This window comes from Thyridium curvatum (genome assembly GCF_004353045.1).
Source record: "Thyridium curvatum strain D216 chromosome Unknown NODE_115_length_90428_cov_77.477891, whole genome shotgun sequence".
NCBI classification, from domain to species: Eukaryota; Fungi; Ascomycota; class Sordariomycetes; order Thyridiales; family Thyridiaceae; genus Thyridium; species Thyridium curvatum.
In genome coordinates this window covers 58,791-82,390 of record NW_022156870.1, presented here as the reverse complement: position 1 = coordinate 82,390, position 23,600 = coordinate 58,791, and the positions used below count along the sequence as shown (strand labels likewise).

Sequence of the window (23,600 nt, the reverse complement as noted above, 5' to 3'; positions counted from 1 at the left end):
CCTGCCGCCGCCCCAAAGCAACTCGTGGGCCCCTGCAGCCCTCTGGCCAGGTATCGCCTTGTATCTTTTTTCCCTTCCCTTGGTCCCCCATCGTATCCCATTCTGATAAGCGCGTTTGCATCTGATTCACTACCGGCCGGGTAGGTAGGTCTGGAAAGCATATAAGGGATACCATCCCTCCCGGCCTTCCAGCTCGGCTCCTTTGAATTATCTCGTCATCACCATCATCATCCAAACCTGCAACAAGTTCCCATTCAATCCCGCATCCCAGAAAGTGCTCTCACTCGGGTCACCTCCCTAAGTCCCTACGGCTCAGCTCCTTGGAAGCCTTGCTTCCAAGATATCAGCCCCCGTCCTTGTCCCCATCACACCCAGCAACTCCGTCATAATGTCTTCATCTTCAGCCGCTCCCACGCTCAGGTCGCTCGAGCGTCGCCCGCTCACAGAGTTCCTCTCGCTAGCCCCGGCCACCTCGGCTTCCTACCCACAGTCTCAGAAGGCGTCCTCAGTCAAGAGCCCAACCCTGGAGACGGCTAGCAACGTCACCGACGCTATCCCCAAGGCCGAACCTGTCAAGCGACGGAGCTCCAGCCTCAGCAGCGACGGCAAGAACGGTGCCCGCCGCGTCCTCAAGCTGGGCCCCGTTCACTGGGGTGAGCACCCGGACGAGCACAAGGAGGACTGGCACGAGGTGGCGGTGGAGTGAACGCGGGAGCAGCCTCCTAGATGGCGACTTGCACGGGATTTTGAGCATTTCACGGTTTCTACTTCTCTTGACTGTTCTTCCACTATGACTTTCTTTCTTAATGAATGGGATTTACAAAAACGGAGGTCCAACTCCGCCGCCTCTTTATCGTGTGGGCGACACACTTACACCCCTTTTACGACATGAACGACTTTAGGTAGTTACTAAAAATGGGATGGGACAAAAAGTCCAAAAAACAGGGATGGGCGGGCTTGGTTTGGTTGGGTATGGGGACCTTTCCTTACCTCTACTATCGTTTTCCTTTCTACCGCGGGTGAAGGGAACACGCGCGTGTGACATGACTGGAACACAAAATTAAGCTCTGTTTGAATCAGCAAGCTAGAAACTCGCTGCAGATAGGAACGAAATTGAACTGCCTGGCAAGGGCGAAAAACACTGCATGATCGACGTGAAATTAATTACCCTGGGATGGTGTCTCATCTCGATGCCAATGCTACAAGTGAAAACCTCTACTGGTCATGCCTCGACGAACACATCCAGCTAACCCCAGAGCAGGCCAGAACCCCGGTGGTTGCCAACGGCCGGGGAAGGCCAAACACGCGTTGCACCCAGACGCCACTGGACTCCCGGAAGGTAAAGTCAAGCAGCGGGGGAGGGAGAGAGAGAGAGAGTGTGTGTGTGTTATGGGCTGACTTGCCGGGGCATCCGCCTGCCTCAAGCGTCCTTTGATAGGTCTCTCTGGGTCCTCGTCGCCGTTCCTGATCTTTCCGTCACGCATTTCTAGCTTGTACGTTTGCCCCGAGGCCCCTTCGGCTATCAGTGGGTCAAGGCGACCATTGTTGTGTCCCCTTGGATGCAGGAACATGCAATTTTCAACTTGTGTGGAGTGTTTTTGTTACCATCTTTTTAGTAACTACTCGGTAGGTAAAGCTGCTTGGCTCTCTCTGTTGCATCTCACTACATTCTGGCTGCGTGTTGTTATCCAATGGATGTCTGGTGTACTGTGGGCATTCGCCCACATAGGTAAGTAGACTGACTACCTGCATCCTGCATGTGCTGGCTCCGCGCTGGTGACTTGCGCAGAATTTTTCTTTCCCTTTTTTCTTTTTTACTTTCCTTTCCCCCTAAAATATTCGTTTCGCATCTTTTCTGATATTACATGGCGGAATGATATCCGACGAATCTCCGTCCGTCCTGTGTTATGTCAGAGATGGATGGAGTGGGCTCCGCCCCGTCTGGCTGCATGATGGTCTAGGGCCGTTTTTTTTCTTATACCAATTCCGTTGCGCTTATACCGGCATGTGATAATGGCGAGCGAGGTGATTTGGCAGTTTCTGGGACATGCCGCTTACGTCGGGTTGTTCTACGTCAAACAACGTCGAGACGAAAGAAGAGGGTCTCGCAGGCAGCCTCACCGCTATTGTTCTGTGTCCTACTTGTGTTAGTCGAGACTCTTTTTTTTTGTTTCTCGCTCGCGGTTTTCTACGGAGTAGGCTTTCGCGGGAGGAATAGATCGGGCAAGTCCAAGGAAGGCTCTCCAAGGCGAGAGGCACGCACGGCTTCGCTCTGGGACATAGAAAATTATGTCGAGACATGTGTGTCGGCTTCTGTAAGATCATGAATTTCATGTATATGGGTGGAGCAAAAAAGTCTTCCATGTCTGTTCCAGACCCTGTGTCCCAAGACCAACACATCCTCGCAGCAGCTCTCGGATGTACCGCCATGTACACGTATCCCAGGTGACACTTGCTCGCTTGATGAAATCATCTAGCTGCAAGTTCTTCGGCTCGGTATCACCCGCCGCAAGAGTTGTGATGGGAGTTGTGTGTCGACCATCGAGAAGCCGACCTTCTGCCTCGAGTCTCACATCGCACCCTTGCGGAAAGGCTGTTTCGGAGACACCCGCCCAGGCAAGTGTAAGCTTTCTCAAAACGGCCTTTTCTTCCCTCCGAGGCCTTATCAGTACAACTGCTTCCTAGGAGAGAAGGTCCATCCGAACAAGAAGGGGTTGGCTGCGCTGGCTAGCCACACGCAGGGCCACGAAGAAAACGCAACACCACCACCACCACCCGGACAGACACACACCCCATCTCATGATGATGCAGCCCCGGACGCCCAATCAACGAACAAGTGCCCGCACCCCCAGGGGCACCTAGTAGCCAGTAAACCTGCCCCCAACCCTCACAATCTTACCCTCCCGGGCATCTCCGCCGTACTCCCTGACCAGAGCCGGCACATCGATGCTCAACCACTCATCATCGTCGTCCTCGTCGTCGTCATCATCACCCACCACCACTACCCCGCCGCCCACACCCGCCGCCGCCGCCGCCGCAGAAGAAGAGCCACACTTCTGCGTCCCACACCCGCCGCCGTCCCGCCGGGCGTGGAACCGGCACCAGAAAGCCTTGTGCCCGCGCCTCCACACGCGCAGCGCCGCGCCGCCGTTGCCGTCGCCGCCGCGGCCCTTATCCTCGAGGTCCAGGTCCGGGTCCGCCAGCACGCGCGCCAGCCGGGCCAGCGGCTCCCCGCCCGCCCCGCCCGCCAGCACGCGCACCTCGAGCGCGCGCAGCCCGCCCCGGAGCACGAGCCGCTCGAGCGCGGCGCACACCCGCCCCGCCCACAGCCGCTCGTCGAGCCGGCGCACGTAGACGACGAGCCGGCGCGCCGCCAGACTCGGCTCCGCACCCGCTGAGCCCTGGGGGGGCGACGACGACGAGAGGAACGCGTGCGGCGCCGCCGCCGCCGCCGCCGCCGCCATCTCGGAGGAGGAGGAGGAGGAGGCCGCGCGCTGCTCGTCGTCCCCGTTGGTGTAGTAGGTGTCGGGCTTGGCGGTCTCCGCCGCCGGCAGGAAGTTGAGGTGGAACTCGTTGTGCGCCCAGTACATGCGGCCCGCGAGCGCGCCGAGCAAGGGGTGCGCGAGGCGCAGCGCCGCGGGCGGCGGCACGTCGCGGATCCGGCGCGGGCGGCAGCAGCAGCCCTGCCGTGCCCTCCGGCCGCGGGCCGTCGTCGTCGCTGTCTGCCAGCTTATGCTGCCGTCCTCGTCGTCATTACTGTCTCTTCCTCCGCCATCACCGTCGCCAACACCCCGGCCGGGCGGGAGCGAGGCGGAGAGCGGGGGCCCAATGAGGATGCGCGCGTTCTGCGGCACGAGGAAGCCGAGGACGTGCTCCTGGAGCTCCTGGGGCAGGTCAAAGAAGCGGTCGAAGGACTGCAGAGCAGGTGGTGGCGGCGGCGGCGGCGGCGCGGCAGGTCCGGCATCGTGGCTGGTGTGCAAGTCCATGGCGGCCCGTGTCAGAAAAGAATTATCGGGCCTGACATCTGCACGATATTCCGACACCTAGAGCAGTAGATAAATCCGGGCACTCGAGAAGACATGTCCCGCGGTAAGTATCGCATGAGATCACATAAGTGACGTGTTTGTTGGTCCGGTCCCGCCACCTGTCTTTGCTCTTGGTAGTGAATGAAGGAAGTTTTGTGGATGGTGCAGTGCAATGAGATGACGCCGATAGACCTAAGTCTCGTTTCGGTGATGTGGGGGAGCCTGGCCCGCCGCCGATCCGGCAGTTACAGTGGGTCTCAGAACCCCATGTCCATGTTTTGATGCACTCGACAGCAGCAAGAGATGTAAAGGAGCACTGAAAAGTGGTAAGCCATTGATTGTATTGTACCCAGATACTCTATCCATGTGCACATACTATACCATCTGAATATACAAATTATGTTGTAAAAAACCCAAAAAGAAAACACCCAAAAAAAAATACAGAAATTGCGTTCAAAAAGGAATGCCGACCCCGAGAGTTTTGGAATTGTAGACCATACTTCCCAATTCCACACAGAACCTCTATAGTACAAAGAAAAGACTTGCGCCGGCCCATTTTGTCACAAATACCGTAAAATATCTCAAGTTCAGATCTGTTTACACCTCTTGCTCAATGTCCTTCTTCCGCCGGATACTGCCGAACCGGCGCTTCAGACCGTCGCTTATCCGCTTGCCAGTGCTGTTGTGGCGGCGGATGTCGTTGTTGGTCGAGAAGCCTTTGGGTGAGTTGGGGCTCATGGGGACCTCGAGGCGAGAGCTTGGACCCGCCCCTTCTGCAGCGGCGCTGACGCTTCTCTGTCGAACAGTGTACTCGCCGTTTTTCCCGCTGCTTCTTCTGTGCCCGGTAGGCTGCATTTCATACTCGATAGGTCCGTTACCCTGGGAGCGAGTATGTCTGTGCGAGCGGGCCTGCTTCTCCTTGAGATCCCGCTCGTAGGTGAAGGATGGCTCGCCCTTTCCCTTGTAGTCGTCGGGGAGGTAAGACTAGAATAGAACAGTCAGCTCACTGCCCAACTATGAATCAAACTCATCGACAGGTGTTGGAATGCTTACAACGCCGTCCCAGCGCTTATACGCACCGCCGCCAGCGCTTGGCTCTCGCATCAAATCGGCACCTTCCTCATACTCCATGAAGCGGCCGCCAATGTCCATCTCACCGGGTGGCACAGTGGCCGTGCCTTGAAGTGGGACATGCTTTACCAGAGAGTCGTTGATGTATGCTTGCGGTGTGGCCTTGATAGCCTCCATGTTGGTGTCCTTGACGGCTTCCAATGGAGAGTATTTCTTGTTGATGTTGCTGGCAGCCAGCGTGGCGTCGTAAGGCCCGGAGTGATGGTAGCTGCCACCGAACGACTTGTCGAGTGCATCGATGGTGTCGACCGGCGGGTTCTTTGACTTTTGGCGCCGATGCTTGCGCTCCACCGACCGGTGATCTTGCTTGAGCATATCGAGCGGCTTGTGAGACATGTCGCCCGGGTATCGCTGATTCAGAGATCCGCGTCTCTGAATGCCTCCAGAGGCAGCGCTAGTACTCCGGTAGAGACCTGGCTCCTTGCTGCTCGAGGCTTGAGTGTGATGGGTCTGCGGAGGGTATCTCACGGTCTTGCTTCTTCCAAAGTCCGAAGTATCTCTCTGGGACTGGTGGGTTGGAGAGCGAGGGTTGTAGCCCGAGTTGCGACTGTTGATGCTGCTGCTTCTTCCTAGAATGGTCCCTGCCGGCGCCCAATCGCCTCTCTCATGCGATGAAGAGGCGCGCGACGAGCCAGAGAACGGATTGGAGGGATGGAAGCTGTCGTGGGTTGAATTGGCCGAGTGCGGCGGCGTCGGATAGCTGCTGTTTCTGCTATGGCCGCTTGATACTGGCTTGGCTCTCATAGAAAGCGAACGTTGGGGGTTGTAGAATGAGGTTCCAGGGCCAGTTTCTTGTGATGGCTCTGGCTCTGTGAAAGGATCTAAAAGATACTTCTTCGCCTAGTGTTAGGAATTGAGTATTACGTATTAGTATATTCCCTAAAAGTATGTCCGAATGAAGGACGATAGATTTTGAACAAGAATCGAAACAATGGGAATTCCAAGAGCAAGACTAAAAGTAAATGTCTTCAAATGCCAAGGACGGGGAGCCGTTGCGGCTCCTAGAATGTAGAGGTGACGCAAGAGCTCCAGAATTTGCTGGCGCAAGCCGTTAATACGGGCCCGGCTGCATGGGGAGCAGACCCAGCCGGAAACCATGGCGGGGGGGGGCCCATCCATGCCGGCAGAGCCATGCGTGGGCGCTTGCTTTTCCTTGCCCTGACCTGGCAGGGTCCGATCGATCACTGGGAAGCGAACCCGGCGATCGTCGGCATGGACGGGTCTTGCAGGTCTTGCCGCATTTGGCCCGATGATGAAATACCAGGCTGGGTAGCAACTTGGGGGGTCGCAAACCAGCGCACGAAACAGCACGCATGCATAGATGCGCCGTGGTGATTTGCTCCGGGCAATGATATCGCAGAAGGATGACAAGGAAACAAGCGGACCAGATCCAACCGCTGCGCAGCTTGATACAAGGCATTCTACTCACCCATTGCTTGTCTTCGCTATCGCCGGCCATGGCTGTGATGCAATTGCGACAGTAGCTAAGTCGCTACTGAAAGAGAAGAAGGTGGGTTTGGCGGGTGGTACGACCTGGCAGCGCCCGTTTCGACGGATGCGATAGTGTGTGTGCGCGACAAGGCGACGATGCGACGATGCGACGATGTCTGAAAGCTTAATGTTCCGAGCGGGAATTGACGCTTTTGGCACAGGAAACGGCAGCGATAAGGCAGCGAGTCCAGTTCGTCCTTGATTGCACCAATTTGAAAAGAAGGAGAACGGATGGAAGATGAATGAATCGAGGGTTGTGGGAGGGACGATTACGAAGTAGGTCATGTGTGCCGGGCGGTCCAGCCAGGAGCAGCAGCAGGAGCAGCAGCATCTTGACTGAGTGACTGATGAGTGTGTCTCTCTCTCTCTCTCTCTTCTCTCTAGCGGTCCAGTCTCTTCCGCAGCACACTACTTCGTACGAACTAACCTCCAGCTACATGTACAGGGTCGAGACCGGACGAACCCAACCCAACGACGGGGTGTGAAGGCGGCAGGCTCGGGTGCCTGACTCTGGGCGCTGTCGCCCAGACTGATTCGTCTGATCAGTGATCACAAACGTCTTCGCAGCCAAAGGAGGGGACGACACCCCACAAAAGATGTGGGCTCCGCAAATCGGCATACGTCATGCTCTCTCCTGTTGCTGCTGCACCTACTCCCAACGTGGACAGGCGCCAACTCTTTAGCCAGGTCCAGTTTCTCTTTAGCCAAACCAATCTCCGTCACTCGTCACTCATATGGGCTCGTCCTCATCTGTTGCATCATTCATGCCAGCAAGTGAGAGTTTGTCTATTTTTGTTTGCCTGGATATGTACCTGTAGGTTAACTCTAGTAAGCCGAGTCATGGTCTGGTTGGTGCCAACCCACCCTCCTGGGTCCCCAGTGTGCTCCATATGTCTTGGTGCTGAGCCTTGGGTAGTTACGCGTAACTTAGGTACGCTAGAACAAAGCCGCACGACTCAACCAACCACCGGGTTGGCGCGTGGCCCGAGCTTCCCCTTGAGACCTGTCAAGTCTGGCCTGTTTGTACCTGCATGGACGCTTATCGCCAAACGGGCACCGAGCCAAACATCCGTGTCAAGGCAAAAGCAGCTACCGGTGGTTCCGGGGACAGCCATGCTGACTACGCTCGCCGCATCTGGTCCCAGGAGTAGCGACAATGGCACTAGTCGAGTACTCCTCGGACTCGGATGCTGCTGAACCAGACAGCACAAAGGAGCATCCCGAGGCCGCACATGCTGCCAAACGGAAAGTAGCAGGTCCGGATGGCTCGACAGACCCCAAGAGGCCTCGCCCGTCGTCCGGCAATGGACCCCTGACCAGAGCCCAAGGGCGTTGCTCCTCGCAGGGATCCACGCCGAGCAAGCTCCCACCGCTCCCCGCGGCGTTTCACGACCTCTACGCCTCCACGGTGCGCACCAGCACCGTCGACGCCCCCAGTCTCCACCAGGGCCGCAGCCGGCAGATCCCCCACGTGGCGGGCAACTGGCCAAGCCACATCTACATCGAGTGTGCGTTTCCCTCCAAGCATCATTTTTAACTACTCTTCCTTGGAGAGAGAGAGAGAGATCCTGGCATTGACAGATTTTCCCGTCACAGGGTTCCCACAGCCGAGTGAATATGAGCTTCTGCAGCGCCTCGTAGAATCCCTGCGGCTCGAGCTCGGAGGCGAGGGCGGGGAGCTTCACACGTTTCTGACCAGTGACCTGGGGGCGCCTCTCCCGCTGCATATCAGCCTCTCCCGTCCCTTTGTCCTCAAGACTCAGGAGAAGGATGGGTTCCTCGACGAACTTGTCGAGTCCGTCCGAGCAGCCCATGTAAAGCCGTAAGTCGGCGACAACAAGCCCAGGGCCTGACCAGGACTAACACTCTGTGTTTTAGGCTGGACCTCGACATCGTCTCGCTGGCGTGGCATCGCAGTCCAGATTCGAACCGCTCCTTTCTGGTTCTGCGCGTCAAGACACGGAAGGAATTATCCTCCCTACTGGCACGATCCAACAACCTGGTCGCTGCATACGGCCAACCCCGCTTGTATGCCTCCCCAGATGGAAGGGCGGAGGAAGGTGATGCTTTCCACGTCTCGATCGCGTGGTCTTTCGCAGGACCCGGCACGGTAGAAGCGCAGACGGCCAAAGTCTTTGAGAGCTCAGAGTTTAAGAAGCCAGTCACCAGCATCAAAGTCGGTCTGAATGCTGTCAAAGTGAAGATCGGAAATATCATCACCAGTGTAGAACTAGACGAGACAAGGTCCGGCAAGAAGCGCAAAGGGTCACTTTTCGGGCTTTAGACTCTCGAGTAAGATGGGAAGTCTCACGAGCAGTGAGCGATAAATAAACGCGCTGCCTTTTTGATAATCTATGGATATCCTTGTAGAATTGTGTATATGTACAGCGTCGACGAACACGATCTAGACGAGACATCGACTTCTGTGTTTGTTCCGAGACAACCCAAGACCCTATATGACACAGTTGAACCGCCCAAAAGGAAAACCCTCCATGATATAGAAAAGAAGAAGAAAAAAACGCCATGCCGATGATGTGCACCGCGATACCATTGCGGATGCTACCTGGAAACTCCAGGTTGAGAGACGCCCCCTCAGGGGTAACGGGATCGTCTTTCGTGATGCTTCGTAGTTTACTTTTCTAAGAAACACTCTGTGTATTTGTACAGAGCAAGACAGGATCGTTCGATCCAAAAACCCCTTCTCAAGGGGACATCACAGCTCATCGAGCTTGGGCCGCTCGATCTTCCACCTCCGCGGGGCGACAGGCAGGCCGATGTAGTACTGCCACGCCCGCTGAAGCTCCGATGTGACGATAGTATACCTATTACAGGGCGGAAAACCAGATGTCAGTACATAGATATCAAATCGTCGCCAGAGGGGGGGGATCGGTGGGACCGGAAAAAAACTTACAGCAAGCCCGGCATGCCGGCCCAGCTCTTGAGCACGAGCTTGTACGCCCTCCACACGAGCGACAGCTCGTCCCAGAACGTCTGCGCGAGCGTCCTCTCGAGCCGCTCCCGCCGGCGCCGCTGCGCCTCCGTCTCGAGCGGCGCGTCGTCGTCCTCGAGCCCCTCAAAGTCGTCCAGCGCCGCGGCCGGGTTATCCGTCGTCTCGGGCGGCACGACCACGTGGTGCGGCTTCTTGGCCCGGTCCGGGATGACGTTGTGCCCGCCCTCGATGGCGTCGGCCTTGCCGTCGGCGGCGACGGCCGCGCCCGCGCCGGCCGCGAGCTCCTGCTCCTCGACCATGGCGCGGAACTTCTGGATCGCGCTCATGGAGCTGCTGAGCCGGGCGTACGTGTTGAAGAGGGCGACGAGCTCGGTGCGCTTGAGCGCGGGGACCACGGCCTCGCCCGACTCCTTGTGGTTGTCGGCCTCGAAGAGCACCTTGAGCGCGGCGCCGTAGCCCGCCGTCTGCAGCTTGCCCCAGAGGCGGCACTTGTCGCAGCCGACGCAGTCCATGAGCCGGCTCACGTTGCGGAACCGGTTGCGGAAGTCCTCCTTGAGCGAGGGGCCCTCGCCGTTCTTGAACAGCAGCGACTCGTCAAAGATCTGCGGGACGGACGAGGCCGCCTCCGTGACGGCCAGCACCTTGGCGCGCGTCGAGGCGTCCTGGCCGCGGTCGCCCGTGCAGAAGGTGTAGCCCCCGGCCAGGTGCGGGCCCAGCTTGGCGACGGCGCGGGTCAGCAGCGCGTAGTTGAAGTACAGGTTGCTGATGCGGTCGGGGAACCGGTGCAGCCGGGCCTTGTAGCACGCCACGTTGGGCGTCCACTCGCCCGTCGTCTGGTTCAGAAAGTCCCAGCAGAGGTGCGTGCTGATGGAGGCGTGCATGCCCGAGATGACGCGGTAGAAGACGCGCTTCTCGATGCACTCGTCCTCGGCCTCGAGGCCCGTCTTGGCCACGAACGGTATGTCGGGCTTGACCTGCCGCTGGCTCTCCAGGACCTGCTGCCGCCCGGCCGCGTCGAGCACGTGCTTGAAGTCCAGCGCCGCCGGGCCGTTGTCCTTGGACGAGGTGCCCAGCTGGGCAGATTGCGGGAAGGAACTCTTCTGGAAGCAGTTCTCGCGGTACACGGCGTCCCAGACCTGCGCGGCGCCGTCTCCGGCGTACCCGGTGAACCGCTCGGGGTTCTCGAGCAAGCTGACGTAGTCGCCCTTGGAGCTCGCCCCCTCGTCCTCTGGCACGCAGTAGTCGCGCTCGTCGCACTCGTCATCGTACTCGAAGACGCAGCTCTCGCCGACGTTGTCGCCCAGGCCGCCCTGCAGCGGCTTCTCGGCGTGCTCCCTGCGCGCCGACTTGCCCGGGTGCTTCGCCCGCGGGCCCTCTAGCTTGCCCAGCTCGCTCGCCCGCCATACCATCGGGATGTCCTCCTCGTTGTCCAGCGTCTGCACCGCGCAGGCGATGTTGCCGCACATGCCATTCTCGTCGTTCCAGAAGGGACACGTCTTGTGGAAGAGGTTGAGACGGTAGTGGGAGAAGAAGTCGGTGGTGCGGGTCAGGTCGTTGATGGCGGGGTTCACCTTGGAGTTGAGCTTCTCAAGGGTCGAGTAGGAGGCGCATGCGTCTGACACTATGGCCTTGGGCGAGATCTGGACGCGGAGGTTAGAGAATGACACTCGAGGGTCGGTAGGAGCGAGTTGGCGCGGCGAGGGCGCGGCGGCGGCGCCCCCCTCCACTGCGGCCAGGCAGGGAGCAGTCAGGAGGAGGGCGAGAGGGCAGAGGATAAAGAGGCAAGAAGTAAAGTCATACCGGACACGCATCTTGAGTCTGTTGGCATTCTGCCTGCGGTCCCAAGAGCGCAAAGATGCTTAGATAGAAGAGCTTGGCCGCCGACTTCATAGCTCTAGGTGGTATCCTCGCCCCGGGGGGTTGAGGTCCGGGGTCGAGAGGGTATATGTTTGGGTGAGATTTCGACCGCAGTCGAGTGGAAAGGACAGACTGTCGCAACGGATCGGCAATTGCAAACGGTCGGGACTGGGACCCGGCTGACTGAGGAACCCGGTAGGTAGTGAAACTGTGTCGAGACCTGTGTGGGTGCAGTGTCAAGTGTGTGAGGTGTTCGGATCGGTGGCTAAAGTCCCATGCGCATATTACCCAAAGACGTCGATGTTACGTCCACCTCCGAGCGCCCAGCGTCAGCAGAAAAAAAGAGGCCGACTTAATGTTATCGATTCGACGGATAAAAAAAGGCCAGGGTCGCCACCTTTACGTAGGCGCAGATTGATTAGCTCCTGTCAGGACAGAGTTTAAAGTGAACGGCGCGCGGAGTGAAGGGAGGGACAAGAAGGGGAGAGCAAAGGCGCTGAAGACTGGCTACAAAGAGGATGAAAAGATCGTCTAGGCGAGGATCTTCCTCGACTCCTATTTTTATTCAGCAACCTGCTCAACTCTCCGCTAGTGAAGTTGCCAGGTGGTGTTTATTATGTGAGCAGAACATGTGGTGCAAGTGGTGTATTACTCAACTCCGTACGGAGTAACCAGAGGTACGTACTTGTACAGATATCAGAATTGGACGAGGCGGAGTACGCCGGGGCCATATTTGGACATGGGAAAGGTGTCCAATTGGAGCATGCATCAGCCGATTCAGTGCCTGGATGGTGTGTTCTCGCTCGCCTCCAAATTGCCCACATGTGCAGGGCGGCAGGGCCCATTCCACATTCATCTTAGGACCCGCCTCCGGAGCCCGCCCCGCCTACCTTAATTCTTCCCATGCCCAGCGTGCTGTCACCGGAACGCTCACTAAACTTAAAAAGAGAGCGATGCAGCAGGGTGGTGAGGAGGCTCCAATTCTGCATAGGTAGGATCTGAAAGCTGCGATTGCCCCTATCTCTATCTGGCAGATGAGGCCTTCCAAGGGGAAAAGAAGTGATGCGGGGGACAGTGCATGCACCTCCATGCTGAGCCATGTCTTAGTCCCTGTGCTTAAAATATACGGCCTATCCGCAAGGAAGGGCGAGAGTGGCTCGTTGTGGATTGGGCGATCAACATGGGGGATACGACCGCAGCCTTCCCAAGCCCTCTTGTAAAGTACCTGCCGAGCTCATACGTCACCGAGCAGGTCAACTCTGAGACTGGTACCATAACTGGACCTACAACTACCTAATTCTGCTGCTCTATAACGAGATTTGACCGCCTACCTATAAAACCAAACCATCTTTCACGCTGGTTGGCCACTCTCGTCGTGCCGTGCTAGTAACTGTGCTCAGACTTGATATTGGACGATGTCAGTTATGTCACATTCTCGCAAAGTCATGTCGCTTGACGTCTCGGGGGATTGCCTGCATGGGAGTTAGAGATCTTGTCATTACTCTCTAGATAACCAAGCAGACCACGCAACAAAACCTTATGAGCCATGGAACTGCCTGACTGATTTTCAGCAACTTTTTCTCAGAACCCAACTCGAATGCTCGACTGTCCCCAGGAAAGCGCACCCAAAACTGGGATATCCATGATAGTCCTCATTAAAACAATCGTCGGGTCGTCCAAGACCGAGATTTCCGTGACTCAACTCCATCCGCTTCCTCTTGTATATTTTTGTGACCCCTCCTCGTTCCAGAAAGTGAGTGCTCCGTAGATTCTAATATTCATGAAAAAGCGAAGTCATCGGGGACGGTCATCAAAGGTCCAGAGCGGAGAGATGGTGGCTAAACCACTAAAGGTGGAGAAAAAAGTCGTGCAAGCATCATATCCGTACAAATCCGGACGCGAAACATCGCTATGCCGTCGTATGCAATAAACAATACACCGCCATGACCTCGATCGATGGCTGCTGGGAAGACCTATGCTCACTGTGGCGGCTGGTAGTTCAGTGGGCGCCTGTAGAGAAACAAGTCAGTCAGACCAGACAAGAACCATGTTTGACAAGTCAATGGACGACGTACTTGAATAGAAGAATGTGCGGCTCTGGCTCGTGGACCTCATAGTGCTCCCAACCAAGGCTCTGTCAACAGAATTAGTGTGACGACCCAGAATGCAGCAATTTGTGGGCGGAGCGCGTCAGGGCTGTCTATACCTGGGTTATGCCCATGGCTCGCCATTCATCTTCCCACAATAGCTTGAGGGTACCCTTGGAGCTGTCGTGGTACTCTTTCGGGATAGCCTTGAGCATGGCCTTTGGCAGCTGGACGTGTCTGTATTCGTACTCGTCGTCAGAGTATCTAGTGACGTGGGATACCATTAGACCAGCAAGTTAAGAGAAAGAAAAAAAAGGCTGGACAACAACGAACCGTGCCGAATAATGAATATCTTGGGCGAATTCTTTGAGACGCTCGTGCTCCTCGTCAGTCAAGGGCCGAGGCCTGATGTTGCGGCGCGTGTTGTCGATACCCATCTCCGAGTTCGACATTTCGACAGGGACAGCGGTAGTACCGTGTCGCTGTGCGAAGTGAAGGGTTGTGAGGCGAAGGGTGGAAATAGACGGTCTGGTCGCGCGAGCAGTGGAGATGCAGGAAGTATTTCCGGATCAGGATGATAAGGGCTCAAACGCGACAAGAGAGGGGATATCGAGGCCAGGGATGCCCAGTCGCTATCGATGGAGGTGGCCGGGTTGTGTAGAGGACGCGAAAACGAGAGGAGAGCGGGAGGAAGCCCGGGTTGTATCGAAGTCGAGCACGGAACTCAAGAAGACATGCAAAAAAGAGAGGGCGCAGAGAGAAAATTGTAGAACTGTAGAGATGGATCAGTCGGCGAGAACGGACTGGGACGAACCAGGGTTGATGAGGGGCATAGCAAAGCCGAGCGAGCGAAAAGGCGGGCAGCGGTGGTGGGCAAAGTAAACAAAAGCTCAGACCAGCCAGGCCGGTCTAAAAGTTTACGCGAGGCTCTAAAATGAAGTCACAAGGGGGCCCGGCCACGGGGACGCAGCATGCCCTGTGGCGCCTGGGCCGCCTGGGGCGCGTCTATGAGATGGGGCTCGGTGCTGAGGTGGTTTTGCCGCCTACCAGTCCCAGGTACTTCACTACCTACCTAGGTACCTAACTCCAGGGCTTCCAAGAAGGTTCCTATTGACGGAGACTCTGGACTGCTTGTCACATGACTCCGATCCAAATTCACAATGCATTGTATTTCCAGCATAACCCAGACCTTGAATAGAAAGAATTATTGGCAATCAAAATGAATGCAGTCCTTTTTCGGTTCTATTGTCAGTCCAAGTTGTCCTAGAGTTGGCCATATGCTATGTAGGTACTAAGCCCGTAAGTAGCCAGTGAGGCACCGAGTAAAGGACCTCCATAGCGCATAGAGAATTGGGTAACTAAGGTACCGTGCTTTACGATTCTGGAGGAGTGGCCGTGCACGGGCCACACAGCGTCGGTTTTCGTGTCATTTTTTGCGACAGGTGAACTGCACGCAACACCAGCTGGGGAGAGCGAGCCATCACCAACGCGTCCTGTCGAACCTCCACAGCTCCAAGCTCCCCCCCTGTGTTCGCAACCGGCATTGACTCTCGTGCACAGCTCGCACGATACTCCTATGTGCATGGTCATCTTGCGCCAACTTTAACGATCGATTTCCATTCGCGCAACATGGACCACAAGCGCAAAGCGAATGGCGCAACTGCCCCAGGAGGCGCCGAGACTGACGACCGTGCCGCCAAGCGTCGAAAGGCTTCTGCTGTAAGTTGTTTTGTTTGCGATCGAAATACTGCTGTGCAATGCGATTGTGTTTGGAGGTTGGTTTAGATGCAGGCTTGGGGGATTTTATCGTTCGCGCCGCGGCGCTTCTGGCACTGCAGGGTTGATGCGGAGGCGGGCACGGCGGGCAAGGCCACCACCGACCCTCAGTCCGTCTCTACCGCGAGCATCTCGCCAGGTCAATCTCTCCGCATCTGCTCCAATTCTCCCTCCAACACACTTCGCATTCGAGAGCCCCTTGCCGCGATCCCGTGTCACCCGATTTGCTAACGACAACCCCCTCTGCGCGCAGGACTTTGACCTCTTGAAAGGGGAGACAAAGGAGTCGACAACGCAATATGGATTCGCTTTCCTCGAGCAGATGCGTCGGACTACTGACAAGAGGTACGGCTTCCCACAGCCATGCGCCAATATGCAATACTCGACAATCAAGTTGTTGGATCATTGCAATTGAACTGCATGCCGTCAACTCCTTCACCTGGCTGGCGGCTTGCGAGTGCGCAACGGCATGCTGGCTCCATCACCACTCATGCTGACATTGTTTGCGATATTAGTGGCCGCCTCATCGCGACATATTTCGAAAAGCTCCTGCCGAAGGAAGAGAACAAGGAATATTACAAGCAGATCCGCATGCCAATCTCGTTGGAACTCATCGAGCGCAAGTTGAATGATCATGAGTTCTCCAACTTGTCCGAACTGGAGAGCTATGTCAAGCGTATGATCCAGAACGCAAAAGACTTCTACGACAAGAAGACCGAGGTGTACGATGACGCCGAGCGCGTGAGGAAGACGCTGAGTAATTTCATGACCAAGAACAACCCGGCGTATAAGCTGGTATCGGGATACAGCGCGGTGCCCACCCCAATTCCGGAAGAGCTCGAGGCAGAGTCAGATGCCGAGGCTGACGGCGAGGACGAAGCCGCCGAAGAAGATGCCGAAGCTGAAGAGGACGATGCACAGGAGGAAGCTGCTGAGGCGGAGGAGGAGGAGGATGCAGAGGCAGAGAGCGAAGAAGACGTGGGGCGAGGCGCGTCAAGGAGAAGACGAGCCAGCCGCCAGTCTGCGCGATCTCCCAAGAAACCTGCCGCACCAGCTCCGAGAGCCGCCGACAGGGCCAACGTCAAGCCAGACCATCAGTACGAAGACGTGCCGTACAAGGGCCTGTCGTTCCAAGAAGCCCAAGAGAAGATCGTGGAAGAGCTGATCCGCAGGCCGGACGAAGAGTATGTATTCTTGCCTCTTTCCTGTTTTAATAAGTTGACGCGCTAATTTATGTTAGGGACGATACATACGTGTACTTTGAGCCTTTCCTCAATCTACCACCCCGCAGCTTGAAGGACTACTACCAGGTCATCAAAGAGCCTCTCTCCTTGCGAAAGCTACAGAAGCTGGTCAAGGGCATTCACGGCCGCGGCGAGAAGAGTGGTGTGTCAGACTACAAGACGTGGGCGGCTTTTGAAGAGGCTTCCAGCCTTTTGTGGCAGAATGCCTATTACTACAACGAAGATGGCAGTGAGATCGCGAACATGGCCAAGGAGCTTGAGGTGAGCTAATTCGACTCCTCCGGCTCCCAGTACCCAAGCTAATTAGCCCAGGAATACTTCTATGACCAGCTGAATGAGGCCAAGGCGGTTGTGCCCGAGCCTGTTCAGCCCAAGATCAAGATCAAGTCATCGACCAGCGCCCAGGACACACCGCCGGCAGCTCTGCCGAGGAGAATCACGATCCATGTTGCGAACACCCGGGGAAGCTCTGCCGAGTCTCCGGCCCCCGCCACGGGCAGTGGGTCAGTTGCTTCAGAAGCAGGTGCCAATGGTGTCCGCGCCCCTTCTGTCGGTCAAGGGACCGTGCCTCCATCGGGGCACGACAAGGCTCGCAGCGTCTCGATCACGGGAGCGTCACCGAGTCCTTCAGTGGCAATGAAACCCGAAGATTCAAGGCAATCACCAGCAGTCAATGGTGTAGCGCAAACTCCGAACGGCCAGGCTCCGGCTAGCCAAGCAGCTCCAGGAGCCCCGACACCGAATGGACATCCTCCTGTGCCGGTCAATCTCGGGCCGGCTTACGATACTAAATTCCGCCTTCCAGGAAAAGGTACGTCAACAGGATTTCTTTCCTGCAGACAGGCTGCATGGGCATCCTCGTCTTGTGTCTAGTTCCTAACAGCATCATTAGGTGTTGCAGATGCCTTGATCACCAACCTCGTCTTGAGAACCAACCCCAGCATCCCTGTGGAACGGAGATTCCACCTCCAGATCCCTGCTCATCCCAAGGAAGCCCAACAGTCTCTGACTGTGAATGTGCCACCTAACCACTGGAAGATGCAGATCATTCCCACGATTGCCGGGTCCCTGGAGCAGAACCGCGCGTACAAGTTGTATGTGATTGTTAACGGCATCGTCCTACCACGCGGGATCCCGGTGCCCAACGACCCGATCGAGCCTGGCGCGCAGCTGTTCGAGGGCCAGCTGGTTCCGGGCGTCAACACCATCCAGGTGCAGATCATCGCAGCAGTGCCCAAGGGGGAGAAGCTGCCGAACGGATCCGACGTTGAGCTCGAGAAGTTTACGATTCTTGCAAACATGTTGAGATACTAGATTGGCATCCGGCTCCATGTTTATAGCGGAGGACTATGGGAATTGGGGGGGGGTTTATAATTATATAGGGGAGTCTGGCGCCTGGTCTTGTTAGAGGAAGACCGTCACTGCAGTCGAGCAAAATTGGCAGCGCTGTACAACAACAAAGTTTGGAAGGATATATCAAGTCTTGACAGATTGGAGGCCGGCGAGCTCGATGTGGATTTGTTTGAGCGGAATTATATCATAGGGATCAGCTTCAATTTATAATCTTGAGACAAAAAGAGCGATAGGAAAACAGAGAAACGAAAAAAAAAGCGTCACCCCTTGGTCAAGATTCAAGAATGGTGAACACTCTAGCTTTGACTTTTGCCGTCTGGAACAATTGTGAACATCTTCCTGTCTACGCCCAGCCAGTCAGGCCCTCACTGTGTCCCGCTTTTAATATTCTGTTGGAGATCATAAGAAACTCTCCCGTGCAGCAGCGGGCCATGACGGCCTGCTTTCTTGCCCGTGTGAGCCAACCGTCTCGAGCCTCGATCGAGCATTTTGGACGGGACCGACGACAATGCGAGTGTCACCACCAGAGACAAAAGCCCCCCCCCCCCCCCTGAAGCTAAGCGAATCTGTCTGTAGGCGCGTCTGTTGCGACCCCCTGATTGTCCAAACCTGCATACTGGATCCCTGTTGACCCCTTACCCAGTCACTGCCAGTCCAGCACCCCGGGAAGGCATGCGACCTCATCCCAGGGTTCCATGGCGATGGAGTCTGGACCTTTTTTTGGCATCCAGGGCAAAGAGAAGGCTTTGGATTTGCAGATGCATGCATTGTCTGTCCAGTCTCCTCATGTCTCCTTGAATACGGAGGTTGCAGGTAAAAGTTTTCTCCCCCGTGCCAGGTATTTTTCATTTCGACCAGGGCCCCTGCCGACACCGTGACCTGATAGACAATGATCCGAGATGTCGAATTTATGTACCTGACAAGAGGGCGAAAACTTTAACCAGCTTTTTTAAAAAGAAAAGGTACGAGGGTTGCAAGGACTAACTCAACTACAAGTAGAGGTACCCATCACACCTCCGTAAAAGGGTCAATCCGAAACCACATCACGGCCCTTTGAAAAGAATGCCTTGTCTTGCCCAGGAGCCCAGGAGCCAACTGCAAGTGTTTTTTTTTGGCGGTGATGATCCATTCCCGCCTCCAGTACTTTACCTTGTTGTTAAAGTTGAGTTCGGAGTAAAAGGTTTGGTACAAGCACCTTGTGTACGGAGTAGGTACCTCACAAGCACCTGGGGAATCGAGATGGCCCTTTCTTGGTCGGTACCTGACGCTACCCGTTAACGCATTTGGCAGTGCAGCATTTATTAAGCGGGTATCTGTGCCGAGACCCATCCATCACTCGAAGGATGCGGGTTGTGCCTGTACTTGTACCTGCATCTCGACCGACCGCTGCAATCGACAAACGAATCCACAGCTTGGTGAAATAACGGGAGGCGGGAGGCGGCGACAATGCTGTACAAGCGCACCTCAAACAAGTACTCGGTAGATCTTCTAGCTACAGGGCGACAGAGAGCCATGGTTTGCCTGGATGGACACCAGGAGAGCCGCCAAAGAGCTCCAGGGCTCCAGGGCTGCTGCTTTGATACAATAGTTCCTGTGCAGTAGCGTCGCTCTTGGAGGCGGGTGGGCTGTCGGGTGGGCACATGGGCGGGCCCTGATACGGGGCGCGTGGCAGCAGCAGGTACCACCATCGCCATTGAGACCGTCCGTCCCTAGTCCTGACCAGGCTAGGCTACACGGGGCTGATGCGCCACGAGTTTGCAACAAGAATGGTGCCTCGAAGGGGAGTGGACTGCGAGCTGGAGGTAACGTGGGAAGTTGAAGAAAGACCTGAAAAAGGAGAGAGGCGGATTGGGGGGGAAGAGAGAGAGAGAGACAGAGAGAGAGAGAGAGAGAGAGAGACAGAGAGAGTGTGTGTCAAAGCAGGTACCTTAGGTAGGTAGGTAAAATAGTGACTTGATCCGTCGAATGCCTCAAGCTCTACCTACAAGTAGTTACCTCCCTTCCCTGCCTCGCTCTTGCCTGCTACTCTTCTGATCCCTGGCTGTAGCTCATTAAACTTAGCGGCGCCAATTCAACATCGTCCCCTTTTGGCAATCTACAACCTTCAGGAAGGGAACCTCCCCCCCTGTCCGCTCGTTTGGTCCCCTTCCCAAACTACCCTACCTATCTACCTAACCCTCTTTATCCTTTTTCTCCTCCATCCTCTCGTCTCCTCTCCTTTGCCTCCTCCTCCGCCTCGCTACCCCGATCCCTCCTAATCTTCCTTTTACCAGGAGATACTCCTACCTTGTCTCTCGCTTTCTCTCGCAGACACACACTCTCTCCTCCTTTTCTTCTTTTCGCTCGCTCGCTCGCCTTTCTATCACACTCTCTCTTTCAACCTCCATACCGCTCTCTCTCGAGCCTTTCTCTTCTTGGACTTGTTTAAACTACTACCCTGCAAAAGCTCGTACTTCTTCGACACGCCCCTATTCTCGCGCCTTTCAGCAATACAAGCTTCTTTCAGCCCACATTCTTTGCCCAGAATATACAATTCTTAATAGCCAAGGCCAGCTTGCCCAGCAGCTCTCTCATACAGTCGAGACCGACCGCGTGTGGACGACCCGGACCGCATTCTCGCGTTCTCGACCCGTGCTGGAGCTCTAGTTGCATCCACCCTTCAAGTTGCCGATTTTGGGTTCTTTGTTCTCTTGCCAGACCAAAGAAAATCCGCAACCGATACATATTGATCACATCGAACAATACGGCCGGTTTCCCCAAGGTTCAGATAGCAGCCACACAGTCTGTCTCTGCCAAGATCGAGTCTCGACCTCTGACTCCCTGCGCCAATACCTAGTGTATTCTTGGCCGCAACAGTCGAGAAACCAACCTTCACTTCTTGGAAAGGCATATTTTCTTGAGATACCCGCCAGTGCTTGATCCTAAGTACCCATACATTCCAACGCGTCTTCTCGCTTAACGCTCCCGTGCCTGCTCAGGGGCACGTTTAATCTGTCAAAACGGCTGTCCTATCTCACGTCGCAAGGGACAACCTTGTCCCTCCGCATCTACTCGGGATGCAAGATCTTTCGGGCGCCGGTCAGTCTGGTCCAAACGCCGGTCCCGTCGGCCGCTATCCGGGCCATGCCTCCAAGCCCTCCAACAGCGACACTGGCTTCTCCCACGGCGCCTTCACCTCGAACGTCTCTGGCTTCGCTGACAGACACCCTCGCCGCGGAAATATCCCTTCGATCAACACGCAGCCGCTGTCCCAGCAAGCCCCGCCCTCGAATGCTGCAGACATGACCAGCCCAGGCACAGCCTTCGACATGCAGTTCACCCCTCTGCTTCCCTCCCAGCTACTCCTCGGCAGTCCTTTCCAGCCTGGCACTCCTGCGGCCTTCGCGAACTCGCAATTCCAGGGTCAGCTCGGCTATCAGCAGGGCCAGCAGCAGAACAACCCGCAACAGCAGAGCGGCATGCAGAGCCCCATCCAGCAGAACATGTCTCCTCAGGCCTACCAGGCCATCGTGTCGCCCTCGACCTACGGTGCCCCCCAGTTCTATTCGCCACAGTCGCCCACGGGCGCCTACAATAACTTGAATGGCCAACTGCAGATGCAGATGCAGCCAACTTCGCCTGTGTCCCTGGGTGCTCCAGGCATGGTCAGCGGCACTAGCCGCACGGTGTACCTGGGCAACATCCCCCCAGACACATCGGCTGAAGAGATCCTTGGTCACGTTCGCAGCGGCCAGATCGAGTCGGTGCGCCTGCTGCCCGACAAGAACTGCGCCTTCATCTCCTTCTTGGACGCCAGCTCCGCTACTCATTTCCACTCTGATGCCATCTTGAAAAAGCTCTGCATCAAAGGCCAGGATATCAAGATTGGCTGGGGCAAGCCGTCGCAGGTTCCGACATCGGTCGCTGTTGCCGTTCAGCAGTCGGGCGCATCTCGCAACGTGTATTTGGGCAACCTGCCCGAAGATATTACAGACGAGGAGCTCCGTGAGGATTTGGGCAAGTTCGGTGCCATTGACACGGTCAAGATTGTTCGCGAGAAGAACATTGCCTTTGTTCATTTCTTGTCGATCGCCAACGCCATCAAGGCTGTCTCTCAGCTGCCCCAGGAGGCCAAGTGGCAGACGCCTCGTCGCGTCTACTACGGCAAGGACCGATGTGCCTATGTTTCCAAGACGCAGCAGCAGAATGCAGCACAATATCTTGGTATTGCTCCGGGATATGCCCATATGCTGACCGGTGCGGATCGCGATCTCATTTCCAATGCCCTCGCCCAGCAGTCCGTCGCGGCCGCTGCAGTTGCCACGACCGCGGGTGGCATCAACAACTTGGGCAACCGGACCATCTACCTGGGCAACATCCATCCCGAGACCACAATCGAGGAAATTTGCAATGTCGTCCGTGGTGGCCTCCTGCATCACATCCGATACATTCCCGACAAGCACATCTGCTTTGTCACTTTCATCGATCCGACTGCGGCAGCTTCCTTCTACGCTCTGAGCAACCTCCAGGGTCTCATGATCCACAACAGGCGGCTCAAGATTGGCTGGGGAAAGCACTCCGGTGCTCTGCCTCCCGCGATCGCCCTCGCTGTCAGCGGCGGAGCCTCCCGAAATGTTTATATCGGAAACCTGGATGAGACGTGGACCGAGGAGAGGCTCAGGCAAGACTTCTCCGAGTTCGGCGAGATTGAGCTGGTCAACACGCTGCGCGAGAAGAGCTGCGCCTTCGTGAATTTTACCAACATCGCCAATGCTATCAAGGCTATCGAGGCCATCCGCAGCAAGGATGAGTACAAGAAGTTCAAGGTCAACTTTGGCAAGGACCGCTGCGGGAACCCGCCTCGTCAGCTCCAACAGTCTCAGCAGTCACCTCGCGGCGAGGTCCCATCGCCTCCACCAAACGGTTCTTCGCAAAACGGGGGCTCGCCAACCAACGCGACTGCGCCCAGCCAGGGCAGCTTCAACGCAAACAGCAACCCTCTGACAATGTACCTGAACCATGTCTCCCAACAGGCCCAGCAGCAGCAACAGCATCAGCAGCAAGCTCTTGTTGTCCAACAGCAAGCTCTGTTTGGTACCGCGGCCTCGTCGCCCAATGACATCACCCTCGAGGTTCCTCAGGGTCCGATCTCGGGACACCAGCAGTCCGCCAGCATCTCCAATGGCTATGTGACGAACGGCCCTCCTTCTTCGGGCTCTACCACTATCGGAGGGCTTTTGGCTCCAGGTAATCCAAGAGGCTCACACAACCGAGCGGTGAGTCTACCTGTTCTGGCCCCCGGCTTCGAGAACGGTGGTACCAGCCCCAACAACATCCCCGGCAACCCGGCCAACAATGACGGCGAGCGTCGCGGCCATCAATACCAGTCGAGCTTTGGCGGCATGGGTAACGGCTTCGGACTTGCGATCCAAGGCGGCCTCAATGGCTGGGTCGAGGAAGAGGTTGCGAATTAAAAAAAAAACACAAAAAATATATATGGCTTGATGTGCTCGGAACCGACAAAGAACACACAAACTCGATTAATTCTACATAATCCTGGTTGGTCGGTCCGTCTGGCTTTTTCTCTTTTTTGGATCCGCTGTCTATCCTTGCATTTTGATATAATAATCAGAGCTTTCTATGTATCTGCTTCAACTTTTTTTTATCACACCTTTTCGCAAAGAGCTTTGTTTTTGCTCTGGACCAT

The 23,600-nt window shown here is 56.1% G+C and overlaps 8 protein-coding genes across 8 annotated transcripts; 4 read left to right on the top strand and 4 right to left on the bottom strand.

Annotated features, from left to right (window-relative positions):
- Positions 1 to 388: 388 nt before the first annotated feature.
- E0L32_011726 (uncharacterized protein) lies at positions 389 to 706 on the top strand (the record flags this gene model as incomplete). Its single annotated transcript, XM_031134487.1, has 1 exon — positions 389 to 706. The coding sequence occupies one exon, from the start codon at positions 389 to 391 to the stop codon at positions 704 to 706; it is 318 nt and encodes a 105-aa protein (XP_031000104.1).
- Positions 707 to 2,858: 2,152 nt separating this feature from the next.
- On the bottom strand, positions 2,859 to 3,986 carry E0L32_011725 (uncharacterized protein; the record flags this gene model as incomplete). The annotated part of the gene is made up of 1 exon (XM_031134486.1): positions 2,859 to 3,986. One exon carries the CDS (start codon positions 3,984 to 3,986, stop codon positions 2,859 to 2,861), a length of 1,128 nt encoding a protein of 375 aa, XP_031000103.1.
- A 636-nt stretch (positions 3,987 to 4,622) lies between these two features.
- Positions 4,623 to 6,615, bottom strand: E0L32_011724 (uncharacterized protein; the record flags this gene model as incomplete). Its single annotated transcript, XM_031134485.1, has 4 exons — positions 4,623 to 5,009; positions 5,079 to 5,996; positions 6,087 to 6,314; positions 6,586 to 6,615. The coding sequence occupies 4 exons, from the start codon at positions 6,613 to 6,615 to the stop codon at positions 4,623 to 4,625; spliced, it is 1,563 nt and encodes a 520-aa protein (XP_031000102.1).
- A 1,188-nt stretch (positions 6,616 to 7,803) lies between these two features.
- Positions 7,804 to 8,931, top strand: E0L32_011723 (uncharacterized protein; the record flags this gene model as incomplete). Its single annotated transcript, XM_031134484.1, has 3 exons — positions 7,804 to 8,155; positions 8,244 to 8,469; positions 8,526 to 8,931. 3 exons carry the CDS (start codon positions 7,804 to 7,806, stop codon positions 8,929 to 8,931), a joined length of 984 nt encoding a protein of 327 aa, XP_031000101.1.
- Positions 8,932 to 9,360: 429 nt separating this feature from the next.
- On the bottom strand, positions 9,361 to 11,408 carry E0L32_011722 (uncharacterized protein; the record flags this gene model as incomplete). The annotated part of the gene is made up of 2 exons (XM_031134483.1): positions 9,361 to 9,469; positions 9,559 to 11,408. 2 exons carry the CDS (start codon positions 11,406 to 11,408, stop codon positions 9,361 to 9,363), a joined length of 1,959 nt encoding a protein of 652 aa, XP_031000100.1.
- Positions 11,409 to 13,433: 2,025 nt separating this feature from the next.
- On the bottom strand, positions 13,434 to 13,993 carry E0L32_011721 (uncharacterized protein; the record flags this gene model as incomplete). The annotated part of the gene is made up of 4 exons (XM_031134482.1): positions 13,434 to 13,464; positions 13,530 to 13,588; positions 13,661 to 13,805; positions 13,875 to 13,993. The coding sequence occupies 4 exons, from the start codon at positions 13,991 to 13,993 to the stop codon at positions 13,434 to 13,436; spliced, it is 354 nt and encodes a 117-aa protein (XP_031000099.1).
- A 1,177-nt stretch (positions 13,994 to 15,170) lies between these two features.
- On the top strand, positions 15,171 to 17,875 carry E0L32_011720 (uncharacterized protein; the record flags this gene model as incomplete). The annotated part of the gene is made up of 6 exons (XM_031134480.1): positions 15,171 to 15,260; positions 15,457 to 15,662; positions 15,833 to 16,501; positions 16,558 to 16,822; positions 16,874 to 17,372; positions 17,454 to 17,875. The coding sequence occupies 6 exons, from the start codon at positions 15,171 to 15,173 to the stop codon at positions 17,873 to 17,875; spliced, it is 2,151 nt and encodes a 716-aa protein (XP_031000098.1).
- Positions 17,876 to 20,970: 3,095 nt separating this feature from the next.
- Positions 20,971 to 23,367, top strand: E0L32_011719 (uncharacterized protein; the record flags this gene model as incomplete). Its single annotated transcript, XM_031134479.1, has 1 exon — positions 20,971 to 23,367. The coding sequence occupies one exon, from the start codon at positions 20,971 to 20,973 to the stop codon at positions 23,365 to 23,367; it is 2,397 nt and encodes a 798-aa protein (XP_031000097.1).
- Positions 23,368 to 23,600: the final 233 nt, after the last annotated feature.